We start from the raw sequence: 18604 nt of genomic DNA on the forward strand, positions 1-18604 counted from the left end.
GGGCTATTTATTAAAAGGTTACAGGTCTCTTTTTGGTTATATAGGTGACAGAGAAAATTCTATGTTCTTATATCATTACTACAATTTAAAGATAAAACCTTGCTTAAAGGATTAAGTTTTTATTTAATTGTTAAACACTGATTTTTAAATATGCACCTAAGTTTCTGATTTTGAATATTTGGCTTACAAAGACTTTCCTCTGTGCACTTTGTATTTTCTCTAAATTACATACTTTGACAGATTTCAAGGTATAAGAATTTTCCATGTCAAAAATGACTTTTGATTCATTTACCTTAAGGTATTCACAATCTGCTGTTTATGTGTCTATTGAGCATTTACTAATTTAGATTTTGGTGTAATATATTATCAAAACTAAGTCTTTGGACAAGTGAGCTGACCCCATGAAAAGCTTAGGCACACATATTGGTTTTCTTTTTTAAGGAAAAAAATTAAAATGGTAGAAACAATAGTTTACCATAGCATTAAGAGAATTATTTTAGATTATACAAAAACAGTTTAGTTGTGGAATTTGTTTCGTAATTTTCTTTCATGGATTTACTTCATGGATTTTCATTGTAATTTTATTTTACCATAATTATTCTTTTTTGCTTTGACATTTTGATCATGCGTGACTTAGATGACTGTAACTGGAGAAGACCTCTTTGCTTTGCACTAGAATTTTCAAAGGTGGATGAAAGAAAACACTTGTTTTTAACAGTTTGCTTTCAAGTTGTCATAACCTATAATTTTTTAAAAAGGGAAAAAACCTATCAGTTGAGTACTGACAAAGAGCCTTATGGCATCACTAGTACATACTGTGTGTTCCTCTGATTGTAGCATAGGTACAATCAGATAGCCATGTTTAATAAACAGACAAAATTTCTGGTAGCTTGCCAAGAGGAGATATTTGCGATGACAGTATGGTAAAGGTATGATTTTTCTGGTTCCAGAGACTAAGTTAATTAAAATCTAATTGACTACATTTTTACCACACTTCTCATTGAACTACTTTTTCCCCGTAGTCCAATAGTTATCTGCAGAGCAAAATTGGTGTTTAAAAGCCATATTTTATCTTTTGACCTATATTATAATTTTGTGTTTCTATTGGAATTATTTTGGTCCAAAGAAAAAAGAGCACCTTGCAAACTATATATAGTAACACACTGTTTATTCAGAACCATCAAGAAAATACACACTGTATCCCCTTAATCACCAAACTTATTTTAATCATTGTGGTAAAAATTATATTCAAATATACTACAAATGTATTATAAAAGATATTAAAAAATAATTTAGCCTCTTTTTGATGCTTTAGAGGCTCTGTGTCCACTTTGGGAACGTGGGTCTATTGATGGGGTTCTCTCAATGTTTTTGTCTTCTTTTTGTCTTCTTCTCTCTTCCCTTTCTAATGGTCCTCACCTCTGCCTTTGGCAAGTATGTATTTGCTTGCAGTGAGTAGGGAAACATCATAGCCAAACTTGTTAAAAGTAACACCTAAAAAGTCTAAAATATAATTGAATATGAATAGGCCCTTAGTGAGAAGGGCCTAAGAGACTCTGATGAAATTTCTCTTGTTACTTCTCATCCTCAAAAGCCAGTTTATGTTTCAAGATGTACCTCTCATGTGCTCTTCTCTGTGAAGTTTTTCAAGACCAGTCAATTCCTCCCTCATCAGTGCATGATTTTAAAGACTTTAATGTAGCTAGGACACCTAGCTAGTATACCCAGAACTAAGGATCCAAGCAGTATATCTGTGACCTCTAGCCCTAACCAGGTGGCTCAGTTGGTTGGAGCATTGTCCCATGCACCAAAAGGTTGTGGGTTCAACCCCCAGTCGGGCTACTGATCTGGGAGGCAACTGATCATGTTTCCTTCTCACATCAATGTCTCTCTCTCCCCTGCCCCTGCCTTCCTCTCTCTCTAAAAAAGAAAAAAAAAATCAATAAATATATTGATTTAAGCCCTCAGGTGAGAATTTAAAAAAGAAAAGAAAAAAATTATGCAAAACTTAGAAGAAGGGTGTGGTGTGGGAGGCTGCATGTCCTGACAAAGTCAAGCTGGGGCATTGTTTAATGGGCAGGGCTTAACTCTGAGGAGAATGCATCTGTGTTTAAACTTGCTATTTACTACCTGATTAGAAAGAACCCAGACATTGTGAAGTTACACATTAATTTGTAGATCTCTCTCTGGTAGACAAGGTAACCTCAAAAGTTATGGTTTTATTACTCTGTAGGCCATCAATTTTCAACCTCTTATGTCTCATGGTACACATAAACTAATTACTAAAATTCTATGACACACACACACACACACACACAAATATATTTTTTTGCCAGTCTGACAGAAAAATAGGTATAATTTTGATTCATTCACACTGGACAGCTATTGGCTGTTGTCATTTTTTAATTTGACAGTCTAAGGAAAAAGAGGTCAGTGCTCCTGACTAAATAGTCAGATATATTACACGTTTTAAAAATTCCTGCAGATCACTGGTTGAAAATCACCGCTGTAGGCTATCAGCCAGGTCTGTATCTAATCTAGTAATCTTATCCCAACAGTTCTTTTTAATGCTGATAAACACCCAGTTCTTTTACTGTTCTTGGAACCAACTTTATCATTGTATTGGATTCTTCATTAATGAAATAATTTTTAAAATATGTTAATTTTATATTTGTATGAGGATCATGTTGTTGACTTTCCTAAAATTATACTTTAACTTTATACTGTCTTTTACTTATATTAAAGAATGCAATGTTACCTTTTTGAACCGTCTTTGATTTTTTTAGTAAGAGGAATACATACATAATTTATATTTTCCTCAAACCAAACTGTTTTAGAAGAGCATGGAAACTGTTTGGACTACAAGGAAGTTGTTATGTGTTCCAACTACTTCCTAAAATCATTAACCAAAAGCTCCCATAGGTCTTTGTAAATACATATTTCTTTTGTGATTCTGCAAATGGCTATCACTTGTGTAGCTGCCTCATCCTCTAGTTGAAGTTCCTCAAGGACACAGCCCGACCTTGATAAACCTGAGATGATACTTGACATAGTAGGCTCATGACAAGTGTTTAAAGAATGAATTTTGAGTATGTGAAATGTTTTGAAGTCTGTAAAGTATTGTAAAATATTTTTTCTAGTACTCTAGTTCTTCTTCCATAAATATTTACTTTCTTTCTAGTTTGGAAGAGGAAAAAAGAATTTTTTTGCCAGATTTTTCCCATTGGTGGGCTGCCTTCCACAACAGCAAAACAGAAGCGATCGAATTAAAATCACTTCATTCCCTTTGGCCCTTTGTTTTTCTCCCTTCCCTAGAAAGAAAAGTAATTTCCAGAAATTCTACACCATGCTCTGATATGAGTGTATTAATCTGTGGTGGCTAAAAACTTTGTTACACCTGAGATTTACTTGAACAGCCCAGGCTTGGAACTGACCTTTGAAACATATATCAGCTCTCCAGTAACTTTTTAAATAGAATGATCACTTCCCATAACTATTTTTGTTCCAGCTTCAGGAAATGTTTCTGCAACACTAACCATGGGTTGTAGACACAGACTTTAGAATCTTTGTATTCTCTTAACATACACAGCCACCACCAAGCGATTAAACAGTCAGAAAGTCTTCACACCTTATCTTTGTTCTGAGAAATTAGTGTTGCCTCTGTTGGAACAGCCTGAAGGGCAAGTTTGGAGCCAGCAGAGATTTCATTTTTCTGAGACTTACTTTTCAATTAAATCATGTTTATGGCCAACTATATTTTCAAAGAACAGAAACAAAACTCTGAAAGAGAGAGAGAGAGAGAGAGAGAGAAAGAAAGAAAAAGAAAGACCCTCTCTAGTAATAAATGAAATATCTTACACACACTGAGTGAGGAGCTTTGCAGGAAGCTGCGGCAAGCTGTTTCCACAGTCTACCAGTGTAGATACCTTGCTTGGAACCAAGTAAGCACATAAAAATTTTTCTCATTTTTTGACATTATGTATATTTATCTTTTGTCAAGGTAAAGTCTTACTTCAGCATATAAGAATGGATCTTTTAGAAATCTGCCTCTATGAGACTTGCACTTATTTTCTACACATCTGTGTTGAGAGAATTATTTACAAGGAACATTGACTTAAAGTATTCTTATAAAGTGATATTCTTTTTTAAAAGTAGCTATTAAGGTAACGAGATTTCTAATTCTTTCTTGATTTAAATCAGTGACTCATCATCGCAATCACCTGGGCAGCTTTGAGAATACAGGTTCTCAGGCCCCTCCCCAGAAGATTCTGATTCAGGTCTGGGATGGGGACCAAAAACCTATTTTTTAAGAGGCTCCTCAAGGGTTTCAAATGAACGCTAGGTTTGGGAACCTATGGTATAAATTGAGGTGGCCCCTTAAAACATTTTTTCCCCAATATTAACAGCAGAGGGTTTTCCACAAAACCTCAATAGATTTTAAAGTAATTAATCAAATCAGCCACACAAGGTCGTCTTTCTCTACAGGCATGTGGCTGAAAGCGAATCTCACAAAGTAGGAACCAAGTACGCTATGCCAAGGGCTGGTGTAAGTTTCCCCAGTAAGGAGTGACAACCACACGCCTTTTCCTTTTGCCCCGGCAGCAGCTGAGGAGTGCTTTCTTAGTTAGAGAAAATGAGATGGTGCCCTAGACTCTTCCATAAATTTTGTCCACTGGACTTGTGTCAAAAGAAGTGGTCCTGGGGCCAAACCCACCGATAACATTGATAATGGATTGCTACCCATCACAATGATGAGACTTCAGGTGCGGGTCAGAGGGGGCCACTCGGGAGTGGTAAGCACAGGGCCTCCCCCCGGGACCCTCAGAACTGCCTGCCGAAGGGAGAACTCATTAACCTCAACTTGGCCAGACCAGCCACAAGTTTATTCATTTGTTAAACAACCACCAACTTTTATTTTAAAATAATCACAAAATATTCCTGCAGATAACCTGTTTCAAGAAAGTCCGGACTTTGAAAGTGTGCAACTAATAAATTTGAGGGACATTAGTTTATGTAAAATGAACCATGGTCAGGTTTATACCACCCTTCTTGGCACACTAACGTGGGCCTGTCTGTATAGGTCGGTCGTGGGATGAGCTGGTGGTTTCTGGTCCATCAACCATCTCAGAGAAAAGGAATCCACTCCTCCCAGCTCTAACAAAGGGCTTCCTCAGGGAGAACGAGGGAAACGTCTTTGGCTCATGTCTATGAGGTTCGTTTGTCCAAGATCCACAGCACAGCTAATAACTCCAGTTTCCGTACCCACAAAAAGTGAGACAGAAACACATTTCAGTTGGTTTAATGCAGTTTGAAAACTAAACTTTAGCATTAAGTAAAATATCTATTAAAAATGCTGACCAAAATTCAATTCGATGACACATTTCATTTAAGAAATATGCACATATTGTATGTTTTGTGATGGAAAGTGCATTTGTTACAAACCAAATGTGAAACAGATGGGCGTAGTAACGAAGGAATGAGCAGGGTGGATAGCAGCCTTGCAAAGCCGAGCCTGCCTTAGGAGGTGCCTCTGACGTCAGCATTGCTGCATTTAGCATCTCAGCAAAATACGTTTGGGTTTGTGTTTTGAAAGAACATAAAAGGATTTTTCCCATTTCTTTTGTAAATACCTACTGGGCAGGATATCTGGTAAAAAGCCTCCAGTATGACTTTTAAGGCTGGCAATATTTTGCAAAGGTCATTGTCCCCCCAAATAATAACCTTTATCTATATTCTCATCACTTGTATGCATTGTCTGACCATCTCCACTATTAGGAATGGTCAGTTTGGAGAGAGGAGAGTTGAAAATAACTTCCAGACACAGGACATAATCAGAGCCTTCACAAACCTTGTCTGGGAATCACTGGACATGTCCTTGCTTGTGCTGCTTTGAAAGTCATGCCTCTCTCATTCCATTCAGACTTCCTCTTAAGTGGCTATCTCCGACCATGTGAACACCATCTGATGCAGAGTGTTTAGGCATCCGTGGTGTTGAAAATGAGACATGGAATGTCTGGACAGTGTGGGCTCAAAGCACACAAATATCTGCCATTTTTTGAGTTGTGCACCTCGAATGCAAGCACAGGCGTGCGACCGTCCAGAAATAACATGACCTCTCTCCCCCTCCATCCTCTTTGGGGCCAGTGAGGATTGGTTCGGGAGGCCCCTCCACCCCTAACCCTGGCGCCTTTATATGGTGTCTTGGCTCCTGGTTCGCCCTCTGCCTCCTGCCTGGCAGGAGTGTGCTCTGTGGCTCCCTTCCCAGCCCCTCTGCAGGCACATTCCCAGTGGGTGCCGAAAGCATTTGGCTGAGCCTCCTCCTTTTTTTCAGTGCTGGCCTTGGTCTGCACCCCTGACCGGGTGGGCGGGCAGCGCAATAAGCCCTCAGCTTGTTCCTTCTTTCCAGCTCCTGCTGCTTTGCCCTTGTGGAACTGGCTCTTCCCCTACTCAGCGCAGAACCCAAATGCCTGATTTATGTCTGCTGACTTAAAGAATGGAACACAGTGAAATTCTAGCATTGCCTTGGTGCTTTGAGTGATAACCATGTTCAGAAGCATATAGTGGATGCTCAGTGAATAATTGCCAATGGAATGGACAGAGGGATGGAGGCATCAAGCGTAATCTCCTCTGGTTTTTAAATAATTTTCTACTAGATTCTGCATTTTGAGTCCCCTGTGTCTCAGATGCTTGTATATGGTTCAGCATTCATCACACTGTTGACCCATTTTCTGTACCCTACGGTTAATTAGCATTTTTACAGTAGTGCAGTCTGTCTGCCAGACTGGTCAAAGTTATCTGGTCATCTGGCCCCCTATAAGGTCAATTTATATTGGGGTTTTGATTGAGGATGGGAAGTTGGTAAACTTTGCAAATTGCAAATCCTGATTCAGCTCTCAAATCCAGATTGCATAAGAAGTTTTTAACCAAGTTTTATACAGGGCATGTTGATTAATTTAATTTCTTGGTTGCAAGAAGGTTTTGGAGTATTTAGGCAACTTTAAGCACATCTCTACAACCCCTTCAATTTCAACCCATTCTTGAAAATCTTTCTAAACTGTTTTCCTTTACTTAGAGGTAGTTCTCTACTAAGTAAAGTCTGCTGAACATAGTGTATTTTCTGGGGTGGCATGAGGTGGCTTCTTCCCCATGGTCAACATTTTGCACATCAGTTATTTTAAGGTACAATAGGAAGGGTGTAGGAGTCAGGCAGGAGTGTGTTCTCTGCGACTGGCTGTGGGCGGGGAGTAGTATGAGGTAATGCAGAAGTGGTCGTATGGGGCCAGATGGCGCATTAGATACTGGCTTTCACATTTAATAGGCAGTGGATGTTTTGAGCAAGGGGATGATGTGAGAACTGTGCTTCAAGAAGTGGTGTTAATGTTGATCACACAGGGAGGAGCCTGTCAAGGGCCTCTGACAGGAGTCTCCAGACAGGTTAACCAGAGGGAACATGGGAAGGAGGGAGTTGGGGGAGACTTTGAGATGATAGCGTGGAGGGAACTTGGCGACTGGTTGTTGAGGGGAGTAAGACAGGGAGGAATCAAAGATGTCCCAAGGGCTGAGTCTGGCAGATTGGGAAGGTGAGGGTCATTGGGAATGAGAAGATGGGCTGACGGGGTCAGTGAGCCTCTTGAAGCCTCAGTTTCCAGATCCCTGAGTAGGGGAAATCTCTTTCATTGACTTTCGGCCAACCTGTCATGTGGAGAGCAGTAACATTTAACAACTCCTACCATTGCTGCTGGACCAGGGGTGCGCAACCTTGGGTGTCTCTGGGCCACACAGGAAGAAGTAGATTTGTCTTGGGCTTCACGTTAAAAATACTGTGACACATAATCACAAAACAACAACAACAAAAACAAAACCTCATAATGTTTTAAGTAAATTTACAATTTTGTGGTGGGCTGCATCCATAGCCATCTTGAGCCACATGTGGCCCGAGGGCCATGGGCTGGACTCCCCTAGACAATTTTGCTCGCAATGCCCTGCTTCTTGTTTTTTCCTAGTTAAAGTAATTTTATTTACAGTCATGAGGAGCTCATTCAGATTGAGTGATATGCTTACTCAATAGGGCACAACATATGTGAAATTAAAGAGAACATCCCACAGGCTATAACTGGAACTCACAGTTGAGGTCAGGCTTCTTAGAATAGGTGTACCTGTTTGGGCTCTGATTGGCCATAGCTGTTGCTAGGCTGATTCCATTTAAAGCAAAATTAGAAAGTCAATATGAACTGGTTATACTAGACTCCCTTCTTTTTTTTCTTAAGGTTTTATTTATTCTTAGAGAGAAGGGAAGGGAGGGGGGAAGAGAGGGAGAGAAATATCGATGAGGAAACATCAATTGGTTGCCTCCTGCACTCACCCCGCATGGGGAGAGGGTGGGGGAGGGACTGGGCCTGCAACCGAGGCATGTAGGCACATGCCCTGACCGGAAACGGGACTGGTGACCTTTCCTTCTGTGGAATGACACCCAACCAACTGAGCTACACTTGTCAGAGCTAGACTGCCTTTTTTAAAAAAAATTCTCTCTCCTGATTCATCTTCATTTTGCTGCTTCCTAGCTGTGGTAGGAATATGCAACCTTGTGCTAAATTTGGTAGAAGTGCTATAAAAGTACAGTGTTGATTTATATGTTGTTCTCAGATTTTGTCTAAGAACGAAGGAGAGAATCTGTACCTCAAAAGAAGAATTGCATATCAAAAGAGTTTTCTGCTGTGGAATCAGTGGTCTCTGCAAATCAGTGATTTTGGCTTTTGTCCAACTTTTCAAATCTTAAGAGGATTTTAGATAAATGATATGGAAATGATTTAGATAAATGATTTGGATAAATGATTTAGATAAATGAATGGAAATATTCATTCCATTTTACATATTTTACATATTTACATATTACAATTCATATTTTACATATGAATTGTGGCTGTAGAGCAACAATCAGCCTCTCCATAATACTGTCCCAGTGCAGCTCTGCACGGAGCAGAGGCCGGTGGAGGGGAGCTGAGGGGTCGTGCAGCGCCCTCCTGCTCGGCCTCCGCCGTCAGGATTCCAGATGAGTCAAGACAAGCACTGGCTTGGGAGTAAGGAAACACCACTTCTGCCAACCTCCTTAAGACGGCTCCTATTTTGGCCTACTCTGTGCTCCCTTGATTCTTGGGGAATATATTTGAGAAGGGGGAGAGGGGAAGAAAACCTTAGCCAAACCTGAGAGAGAGGACAGAAACAGTGAGCATAGATAGCAGTTGCTGGAAGTCTGTTGCCGCAGATGATGCAATCTGCCGTCCCCATCCGTGGATCTCGCGTGCCGTCCCGCAGTTGGCATCCCTGCTGCCAGGAACCACCCCCTCCCGTTTCCCTCCGAAAGCAGGGAGAGAGGTTTTCCGGCAGTGTTAACTCTTCTGCCTTCAAGCCTCGGGTTTTTTCTCCCCACATCAGATGTGTTTATCTAGGTCATGTTAGGACCCACAGAGATGTTAAAATCAAAGAATCTTAGACATTGGGCGGGAGTGGGGGGGGTGGGGGGGTGGCGAGAAAATTTTTCAAAGGAAAGCAGCACTTAATTTTTCTAGATTAGACCACATGTGACAGTGGGTGGAGGTCATTTGTTTTCTGAAGAATAATCATCTCTAAGGAAACCTGCTTTTACCTACAGCCGGGATTTAAATACTCCTGACACATCGACAATGAAAGGTGGAGGTGGAATAGGGCCATAGACGCTTGCTGAGTTAGACTACCAGGAAAAAACAAACAAAGGAGAACTTTCTAAGTTATATAAATGTTAAACTCTGCACTGTGCACCTGAAACTAATATAATATGGAACGCTAACTGTAATTTAATATATATGGGGATATATATTTTCATGTATATGTATATACATGGGAATTAAAAATAGTCTAGCATTCTTCAGAAGATGATAGAGACATTTTAGGAGGTATATTGATTAGTTATGGTAATGGTTTCATGAATAGAGTACAACTATTTATTAAATTCTTTAAGAAGTCATTTGAAGTCACATGTAATGTCTTTCCTGTCTCATTTAATGTGCTTTTGTGGAAATGGGAGAAGAGCCCAATCCAGGGGACAGCGTGAAGTTCAAAAATGTTCGACTTAACTACTGTCAAGTGCATAAGGGGAGTTGCTGTCCGACTGCAGAGACTGGGGACAGCTTTGCTCAGTCTGAAGAACTACAAGTTAATCACTTTTAGTAAATCAGTTAATTTATATATCAGTGCTTGGCACATCACAAGCCACCATGTGTTAGTTGCTACTATGACTAGTATTATTACAGCTTTCAGGGTAGAGCTTATTTAGAATGTCTTTAATCAGAATTCCTATATCAATGTTTATGCAAAAAGCTCCTATTCTTCAGCTTAGCAAATAGAAAATGGAATTTTCCTTCGAGGAGCCTAACTCTCAGAAACAGCCCTGCGCCGGTTGGAAAGCCGCCTGCTCCCCTGCTGGATGAGGCCGGGCTGGAGGTGCGCTTTCCTTCCAGAGCCCAGGGAGGGGCCGCGCTGTCCGCGTTACTCGGAGCAACGGCTGGTTTTCGGTGAAGTGAAATTCAAGTGTTATAATGAAATTGGATGTGCTTGTTTTAGATTTGTGACCTGAAGGCTTCAGCTTCTTTAGGGAGCCCTCTGGTGATCAGGGACAGAAAAGGTGACCCCAGGCACCAGGAAAGGAACTGTCCCAGGGTATTCTTTCCCCCTGCAAACCCTCCTCCCACCCCCACATATGTTCGGTTCATATATTTTCAAAATTGAACTCAAATCTATGTGTGACAACTTTGCTGCCCCCCGCCCCCCGCCCATACACACACACACTGCTCGCTGAGCGCCCTCTTACCTAAATCCTTCTAAGACCGCGGGGCCAATCCCACATAGTTTCATGCCACTAACAATTTTTTGATAGTGCATGAAAAAGGTTCAGAACAATGCCTGAATCATTATTGACTACAATTTGTGCTTTACATGTTTTGCATCAGTCACAAAATACGTTATTTTCCCCATTTTCCCAGTGAGTTAATGGAGGCACAGAGGAGCTAAGCAAAGGGACAAACACGAACCCCGACTGCCTGGCCCTTGAGCTGGGAGTCACAATCCCCTTTGGTGCCTAGCTTCTTCCTCAGATAGTCTGTCCTCTCCAATAGATGAGAAGCTCTTCAGAGCACCTTCTCTCAAACTTGCTTAATGTGTGTTGTCGAACAAAAAGAGTCTGGAGGCTTTGGCTAGGAATGAATGATAAAGATTTACCAAAGCAGGGTTTGCAAACTGGGAGCGCAGCAAGGCAAACCCCAATAAGTGTTCCAAGGAAAAAGTGCTTTCCTTGAGATTAATCAGTCCTACATTCTGAGCCCTAGGATTGGTCCAGGATGGTTATCAGCCAGATGGTTATCAGTCTGGATGATGGATGCCAGGTGGCCTAGATGCGTGAGTCCTTCAGGGGACAATTAGAAGGTAATCTGGATATATATATCTCCTCCAGACTTTGACACAGGACTGTACAGTTTTTAAAAGTTTAGCTTTCCAGGCCAGTTAGGACAAGAATGGAGTAAACCTTCATAATGTTAATAATATTAGCATCTCCGATAAATATTCATTCCATTTTACATATTCGATATCTTCCCTCTGTCCTCAGAATGCATTCCTCTAAAGCCCTCACATTCAAGAGTTGCCTAAGGACTAGCACCCCTGTCCCCGGGGCCCTCGGTGGCGTTCTCCTGACTGGACTGCTGCTGCGGTGGGTTGCACACTGAGCCGAGGCTCTTCCCAGCAAATTCTCTCCTGGGCCAGCAGCAGTTCTCGCCATCGTGTTAAGACTCCCAGCCTCCGACCTTTCCTAATGTTGGCAAATAGTTTCCAGCTGCACAAGCAGCAGCCTCATTGCTTTGCAGCCAGGGCCAGGGAAAACTGTTTTTCAAGAACAAGCAGGAACAAGTTGGCATTGGCAGAGTCGCCCGGCAAATCCAAGTCTTATACTTTGTCCTAGATCCTCCTTGTCTCTTTGCCACACACGCAGTCTCCGTGCTGCCCCGGCCCCGAAGCCTCCCCCCCCCCCCACCCCCGTCCCCGGCAACCTGGCTCCCTGATAAAAACAAGCCCAGCCCTCTGCCTTTTGTCCCTTCTTCCTAAGGCTGCTGGTAATTACTAATCTGATAAACAAAGGTTTTTTAGAATCCCTCCTCGTGCCATATTTGCATTTTAAAAGGAGATAATTCCATAACTGTTCTGAGAGAAGACAAGTTCAAGGAGAAGGTTATTAAATGACAAACATGCGGAAAGTAGGGCATGGGCGTAGGAAGGACTCCAGGCCTGGGTCCTGCCTTAGGTTCAAATCCTGACTCCACCCTCACAGGCTGTGTGGCCCGGCACTTCTCCAGCCCGTTCCTTTCTGTAAAGCAGCACAGCACCTGCCACAGTAAGTGTTAGCACCCAAGCCGGTTGTGGCCAGTTGTAAGTTTTCCTTTCAAGTCTCCCCCTCCCAGGACTTCCTTCATGACCCCTTGTAAGGCCGACTGTACTCATCTGTCCGTTGTTGAATTAAGAGTGTAATTGTTTCTGTATCTGGTTTAGTTGTAAAGTGTTCACACATTGGGGAAGTTAGAAACATTTACTTATTTTTGTGAAATATATCATACATAAAGGAAAGGTCATGAAACACATATGTACCAGGTAGCAAATAGTTATAAAGGTGTCATGCACGTAACTACTACCCAGATCAAGAAAGACAAGCACAGTACGACATTGAAGTGAGGCACAGATATATAAAGCAGTGTTCTCAACCGGGGGGCCGGGGGGGACCCAAGGGGTCATTTAACATCTTGGTCTGTGGCATCTGGGGAGGTGCTACTGGCATCTAGCCGAAGAGGCCAGGAATGCTGATAAACACAAGGTGCCCCTGCCCCCAGCGAAGAATTACCGAGACCCCAAATGTCAGTGGTGCCCAGGCTGAGAAACCCTACTGCTAATATAATCTATCTAGCTGTTATTTATTGCCTGATGCTTAGAAACGTGGGAGGTGATCTTTCAGGAAAAGACTCAGATGCTCCAGAAACCTGTTAGCATCAAAACTTAGATTTAAGTAATACATAATTCCTAATAATGATATTTCACTCCACTAGTTGGTCTCCAGGAAAAAAAAAATGCTAGCCAGAATTTCATATGAAGGATCTGAAGTTAATAGACCTTCTAATAGCATCAACCAGTTTGTCTTCTTTCACTCCTGCCAAATGCCCTACTGCCTGTCGATCTGCACCAGTCTTGGGAATCAAATCCTGTACAAGTTAGTTGAAGCCAGACGTGTTCAATTTTACTATTAATTAAATCATGAATAAATACTGTACTCTTTCCAACAATGTGTCCCAGCTGCTGTGCAATTGTAACTCATTGCCTTTCATTTATTTCAGGACTTAGTTGTTCGTATCATTTTCATTCTTGGCAACCTGACAGCGAAAAATAACCAGGCTCGTGAACAGTTTTTCAAAGAGGACGGGAGCATCCCAACTCTGCTGTCCTTATTCCGTACGTTCTACAAACTGGATCTGCACCCCAAGAGACGAGCTGGTGAAGGAGATGAGCAGCCCAAGGAACAGAAGCTGCAGCCTCAGGTGGAGGACGTGCTCATCAAGCTGACCCGCGTGCTCGCCAACCTGGCCATTCACCCGGGCATCGGGCCGGCCATGGCTGCCAATCCGCACGTGGTGGGCCTGCTCCTCACCACGTTGGGTAAGACCCTCGGCCCGCCAGGCTGCAGTAGACACGGGCAGCAGCTGTGCCCCGCAGCCCGAGACAGCTCTGAGTCTTGGGTGTGCTGAGGGATTTATTAGTGTGATCGGCTCACTTTAATGAGACTTCTCAGCGCTGTGAAAGAAAATTCCTCTTCTGTACAGAACTGCCTCAAAAGTAATCCAGATTTTTAAAAAATATAAAAATGGTAATACATATTATTTCTAAAACTGATTGAATTGTATATACTACACTTTAGAGGGTGAATTTTATGGTATGTGAATTACATCGCAATATTTTTTAAATATAGTGATCAAATTACAAAAAATTGGCCAGTATAACCACAAAGAGTTTAAAATCCCAAATTTTTCCATGGTTAGTCCACATGATTAAAGTGTATTTATCTTTTTATTTTTCAGGTTGTTACATTATCTGTAAGCACAGTCCCCAGTCATTCAGGTCTTATCTGTTCCCCTGTATTAGCTTAAGCTGCCATAACAAAATACCACAGACTGGTTGGCTTGAAAAACAGAAATTTATTTCTCAGAGTTCTGGAGGCTGAGAGTCCAAGGCCAGGTGTGGCCTATTTGGTTAGAGTGAGAGCTCCCTTCCTGGCTTGCAGATGACTGTGTGTTTGCGTGGCCTTTCTTCGACATGTGCACGTGGGGAGAGAGAATGGCCTCTTTTTAAAACTCCACCAGTCCTATCTGATAAGGTCTCTGTCCTTATGACCTCATTTAATTTTCATTGCCTCCTAAAACCCCTGTCTCCAAATGCTATCCCATTGGAGCTTAGGGCTTTAATATATGAGTTGGGGGAAGTAGACACAATTTAGTAAGTTAAGTACACTCTCCCTAGTGCTCCAAAATTCATGTCCTTTTCATGTGCAAGAGACATTCATTCCTTCTCAAGGGCCTCCAAAATCTTTTTTTTTTTTCCTTTTTTATCTGAAAAGCACGTATCTGCCCTTCCATTCTAAATGATAGCTTTGCTGGATAGAGTCATCTTGGATGTGGGTCCTCGGTGTTCATGACTTGGAATACTTCTTGCCAGCCCCTTCTTGCCTGTAAGGTTTCTTTTGAGAAATAAGCTGATAGTCTTATGGGAACTCCTTTGTAGGTAACAAAGGTTCTCCTTTTCTCTTGCTGCTTTTAAGATTCTCTCCTTATCTTTTATCTTGGGTAACTTAATTATGATGTGCCTTGGTGTGTGCTTCCTTGGGTCCAACTTCTTTGGGAGTCTCTGAGCTTCCTGGACTTACTGGAGGTATATTTCCTTGGCCAGATTGGGGAAGGTCTCTTTAATTATTTGTTAAAATAAGTTTTCAATTTCTTGCTCTTCCTTTTCTCCTTCTGGCACCCCTATAATTCGGATGTTGGACAGTTTAAAGTTGTCCCAGAAGTTTCTAAGCCTCTCCTCATTTTTTTGAATTCTTGTTTCTTGATTCTGCTCTGGTTGAATGTTTATCTCTTCCTTCTACACTCAATCATTAATTTGAGTCCCAGTTTCCTTCCCTTTTCTGTTGGTTCCCTGTATATTTTTCTTTGTTTCACTTTGCATAGCCTTCGTTTTTTCCTCCAGTTTACGACCATGCTCAACCAATTCAGTGAGCATACAGATTACCAGTGTTTTGCATTGTGCATCTGATAGGCTATCTGTTTATTTCTTAGTTCTGTTTTTGGAGCTTTGATCTGTTCTTTCATTTGGGCCATATTTCTTTGTCTCAGTGCTCCTGTTATGTTGGAAGGGGCAGAGCCTTATGTATTCACCAGGGCAGGGCAATCCAGGTTGCTGGGTTGTGATGCTGTGTGTGGGGGAGGGGTCCAAGAGGGAACAATGCTGCTTGCTTGGCTCTCTGCTGGCTTTCAGTCACTTCCCCCTCCATCCACAAACAAATTGGGCCCTCTAGTGCTGATTCCTGGGTGGGTGGGCTTGTGTATGTTCTATAACCCTGAGGGTTTCTCCAACGGACTCTCCTGTGAGGCTGGGAGTTTCTTCTGCTGCTGAAACCCCCACAGGTTTTTATCTCCAGAGGTTTAACGCTTTCTTTTCTCACACTGGAAACCTGGATTGTGGGGCCTGTCTTGCTTCCCAGCTGTTCCTCCTGGTTTATCCAGATACAAATGTGAGACCGCCTGGTCTGCCAGCTGCCAGCTTGCCACGTGTCCTCTCTGCCCCGGCTGCCCATCTCCGCCCCTCCTATGGTATGAATGTTTCTTCTTTAGCTCCTTGGTTGTCAGACTTCCATACAGTTCAATTTTTTGGCAGTTTTGGTTATTTTTTGTTTTTAAGTTTGCTGTTTTTTTTCTTTTGGTTGTGCGAGAGGCAATGTGTATCTACCTACACCTTCATCTTGACTGGAAGTCTTTTGGTTTTTACTAAATGTAGGCAAGGTGGGGGGAACAGGGTGGTCCCTGGCTTCTGATGCTGGTGGGGTAACTGCTGACATGGCTTGTCCTCATCCCTCTTCTCCAGATAATGATATCTTTTTTGGTCTTCCTGGGCCTGTCATGGTCTCAAAACTTCAATACAAATTTATTATTACTATTATTATTTTTAAATTTATAAATCATGTTTATTCTATTACAGTTGTCTCAATTTTTACCCCTTTATCCCCCTACACCCATCCCACCCCCACCCCCTGCTCCCACAGTCAATTCCCACTCTGTTGTCCATGTCCATGGGTCATTCATACATGTTCTTTGTCTAGTTCCTTCCCCTTCTTTCCACCATTGTCCTCTTTCCCCATCCCCTATGGTCACTTTCAGTCTGCTCCATGTTTCTGTGCCTGTGGTTTATTTTGCTTGTTAGTTTATTTTGTTGAATAGAGTCCACCTATAGGTGAGATCATATGGTATTTGTCTTTCATCAACTGGCTTATTTCACTTAGCTTAATATTCTCCAGTTCCATCCATGTTGTTGCAAAAGGTAGGAGTTCCTTCTTTCATTCTTTCTTTTTTTTTTAAATGCAGATTGATTTTATTTATTTTTTTAGATGTCAAAGTTAATTATAAAATATTTTTAAAAAGTAAAACCATTATAAAGTCTCAGCAATTAAACCAACATGACACCAGCACAGAAATAATCAAGTAAATCAATGAAATACAGTGAACATTCTAGAGACAAGCGTATATATCTAACAATGTAATATATGATTAAGTTGATATTTCAAACCAATGGGTAAAATAAGGCTTATTCAACAAATAAGGTGCATGGACCATTATTACTTGAAATAAAACACATACAGAGCCCTATTTCACACATTATAAAAGAAATATTCAGGTGAGTTAAAAATCAATATGTAGAACCTAAGTTTTAGAAGAAAATAGAACTAATATTTTTCATGACCTGAAGTAAAATATTCAAACCCAGAAGTTATAAAGTAGATATTGACAATATGACTATATTAAATATTTAACTATATAGTAATATACATATAAAAAAGTTAAAGGACAAGGAATAGAATAGAAAAGTATTTGTAACACATCTAAAACATGGTTAATAGGTTTGTTATTTTTTTTAATGGAAAAAAGTTCCAAACTTTAACTTTTTTAAAAGTTAAAAAACCTTAAATCAATAAATGCATAAAGAATACCAAAAAGTCATTTAAAGCTTTTTTTAAAAAAATAGAAATAAGCAAGAAATATACTAAAACAAGTTTAGTTTAAACAAATAGTAAAGGAACAATTAAAATAACATCATTGTCACAATCAGATTAATGAGTATTAAAAATATTGGAAATATCAAGTATTGGCAACTATGAAAGGAACTGGGTATTCATAGAAACTTTTTCTTCATCTTAAAGCAGTCCCTTTAGCATATTTTGCAGTGCTGGTTTGGTGGAAGTGTAGTCTTTTAGCCTTCTTTTGTGTGGGAAACTCCTTATTTTGCCTCCCATTTTAATTGAGAGCCTTGCTGGGTAGAGCAGTCTTGGTTGCAGACCTTTGCTTTTCATTACTTCGAATATTTCTTGCCAATCCCTTCTGGCTTGCAGAGTTTCTGTTGAGAAGGCAGCTGCTAGCTGTATTGGGGCTCCCTTATATGTTACTACCTCTTTCTCCCTTGCTTGCTTTAGGATTTTCTCTTTGTCTTTGATATTTGCTATTTTAATGATCGTGTGTCTTGCAGTGGGCCTCATTGGGTTCCTCTTGAATGGGACCCTCTGTGCTTCCTGGACTTGCGTGACTTTTTCTCTCCTCCAATTGGGGAAGTTTTCCATCATTACTTTTTCAAACAGGTTCTCTATCCCTTCCTCATCCTCTTCTCCTTCTGGTATCCCTATTATATGGATATTATTATGTTTCAGGTTGTCCTGCATTTCCCTAAATGCCCCTTCATTCTCTTTGAGTCTTTTTTCATTTTCTTGCTCTTTCTGGGAGCTTTTTTCTACCTTATCCTCTAGCTCGCTGATTCGGTCCTCAGCTTCATCTAGCCTGCTTTTGATTCCTTCTACTGTGTTCTTCAATTCAGAAATTGTATTCTTCATTTCCTCTTGTGTCTTATTGATAGTTTCTATGTCCCTTTTCATGCTGATATAGTTTGCAGTAAGTTCCTCGTAGTTTCTCTGTAGTCTTTTTGTAATTCTCTCTAAGCTCACTGAGCTCGTTGAGCTTCCTTAGAACCATTGTTTTGAACTCAATATCTGATAGTTGACTTGCCTCTATTTCATTTAGTTCTCTTTCTGGGGATTGCTCCTTTCCCTTCGAGTGGAGCGTATTTGTTTGTCTTCCCATTATTTGAGACTCTTCTTTTTTGCTTCTGATTCTTAGGTTGATCTCTCTTGATCTCCTGACTTTGTGGTATCAACTTCTTTGGTTGGAGACCACTTTTTTTCTTTCTGGATCTGCTTCTGATAATGCCAGATGTTGATGCTGTCTAACCT

The 18604-nt window shown here is 41.0% G+C and overlaps 1 protein-coding gene across 1 annotated transcript in view; it reads left to right on the forward strand.

The window, feature by feature from the left end:
- The window catches only part of ARMC2 (armadillo repeat containing 2), a 94598-nt gene that overhangs the window by 64742 nt on the left and 11252 nt on the right, over positions 1-18604 (forward strand). Inside the window, exon 12 of the mRNA XM_054568884.1 lies at positions 13404-13722. Coding sequence (XP_054424859.1) covers positions 13404-13722 — 319 coding nt within the window. The remainder of the gene's footprint in view (positions 1-13403; positions 13723-18604) is intronic.

This window comes from Pteronotus mesoamericanus, unplaced genomic scaffold (genome assembly GCF_021234165.1).
Source record: "Pteronotus mesoamericanus isolate MK-2021 breed Mesoamerican mustached bat unplaced genomic scaffold, CSHL_Meso_final contig_20, whole genome shotgun sequence".
Lineage (NCBI taxonomy): Eukaryota > Metazoa > Chordata > Mammalia > Chiroptera > Mormoopidae > Pteronotus > Pteronotus mesoamericanus.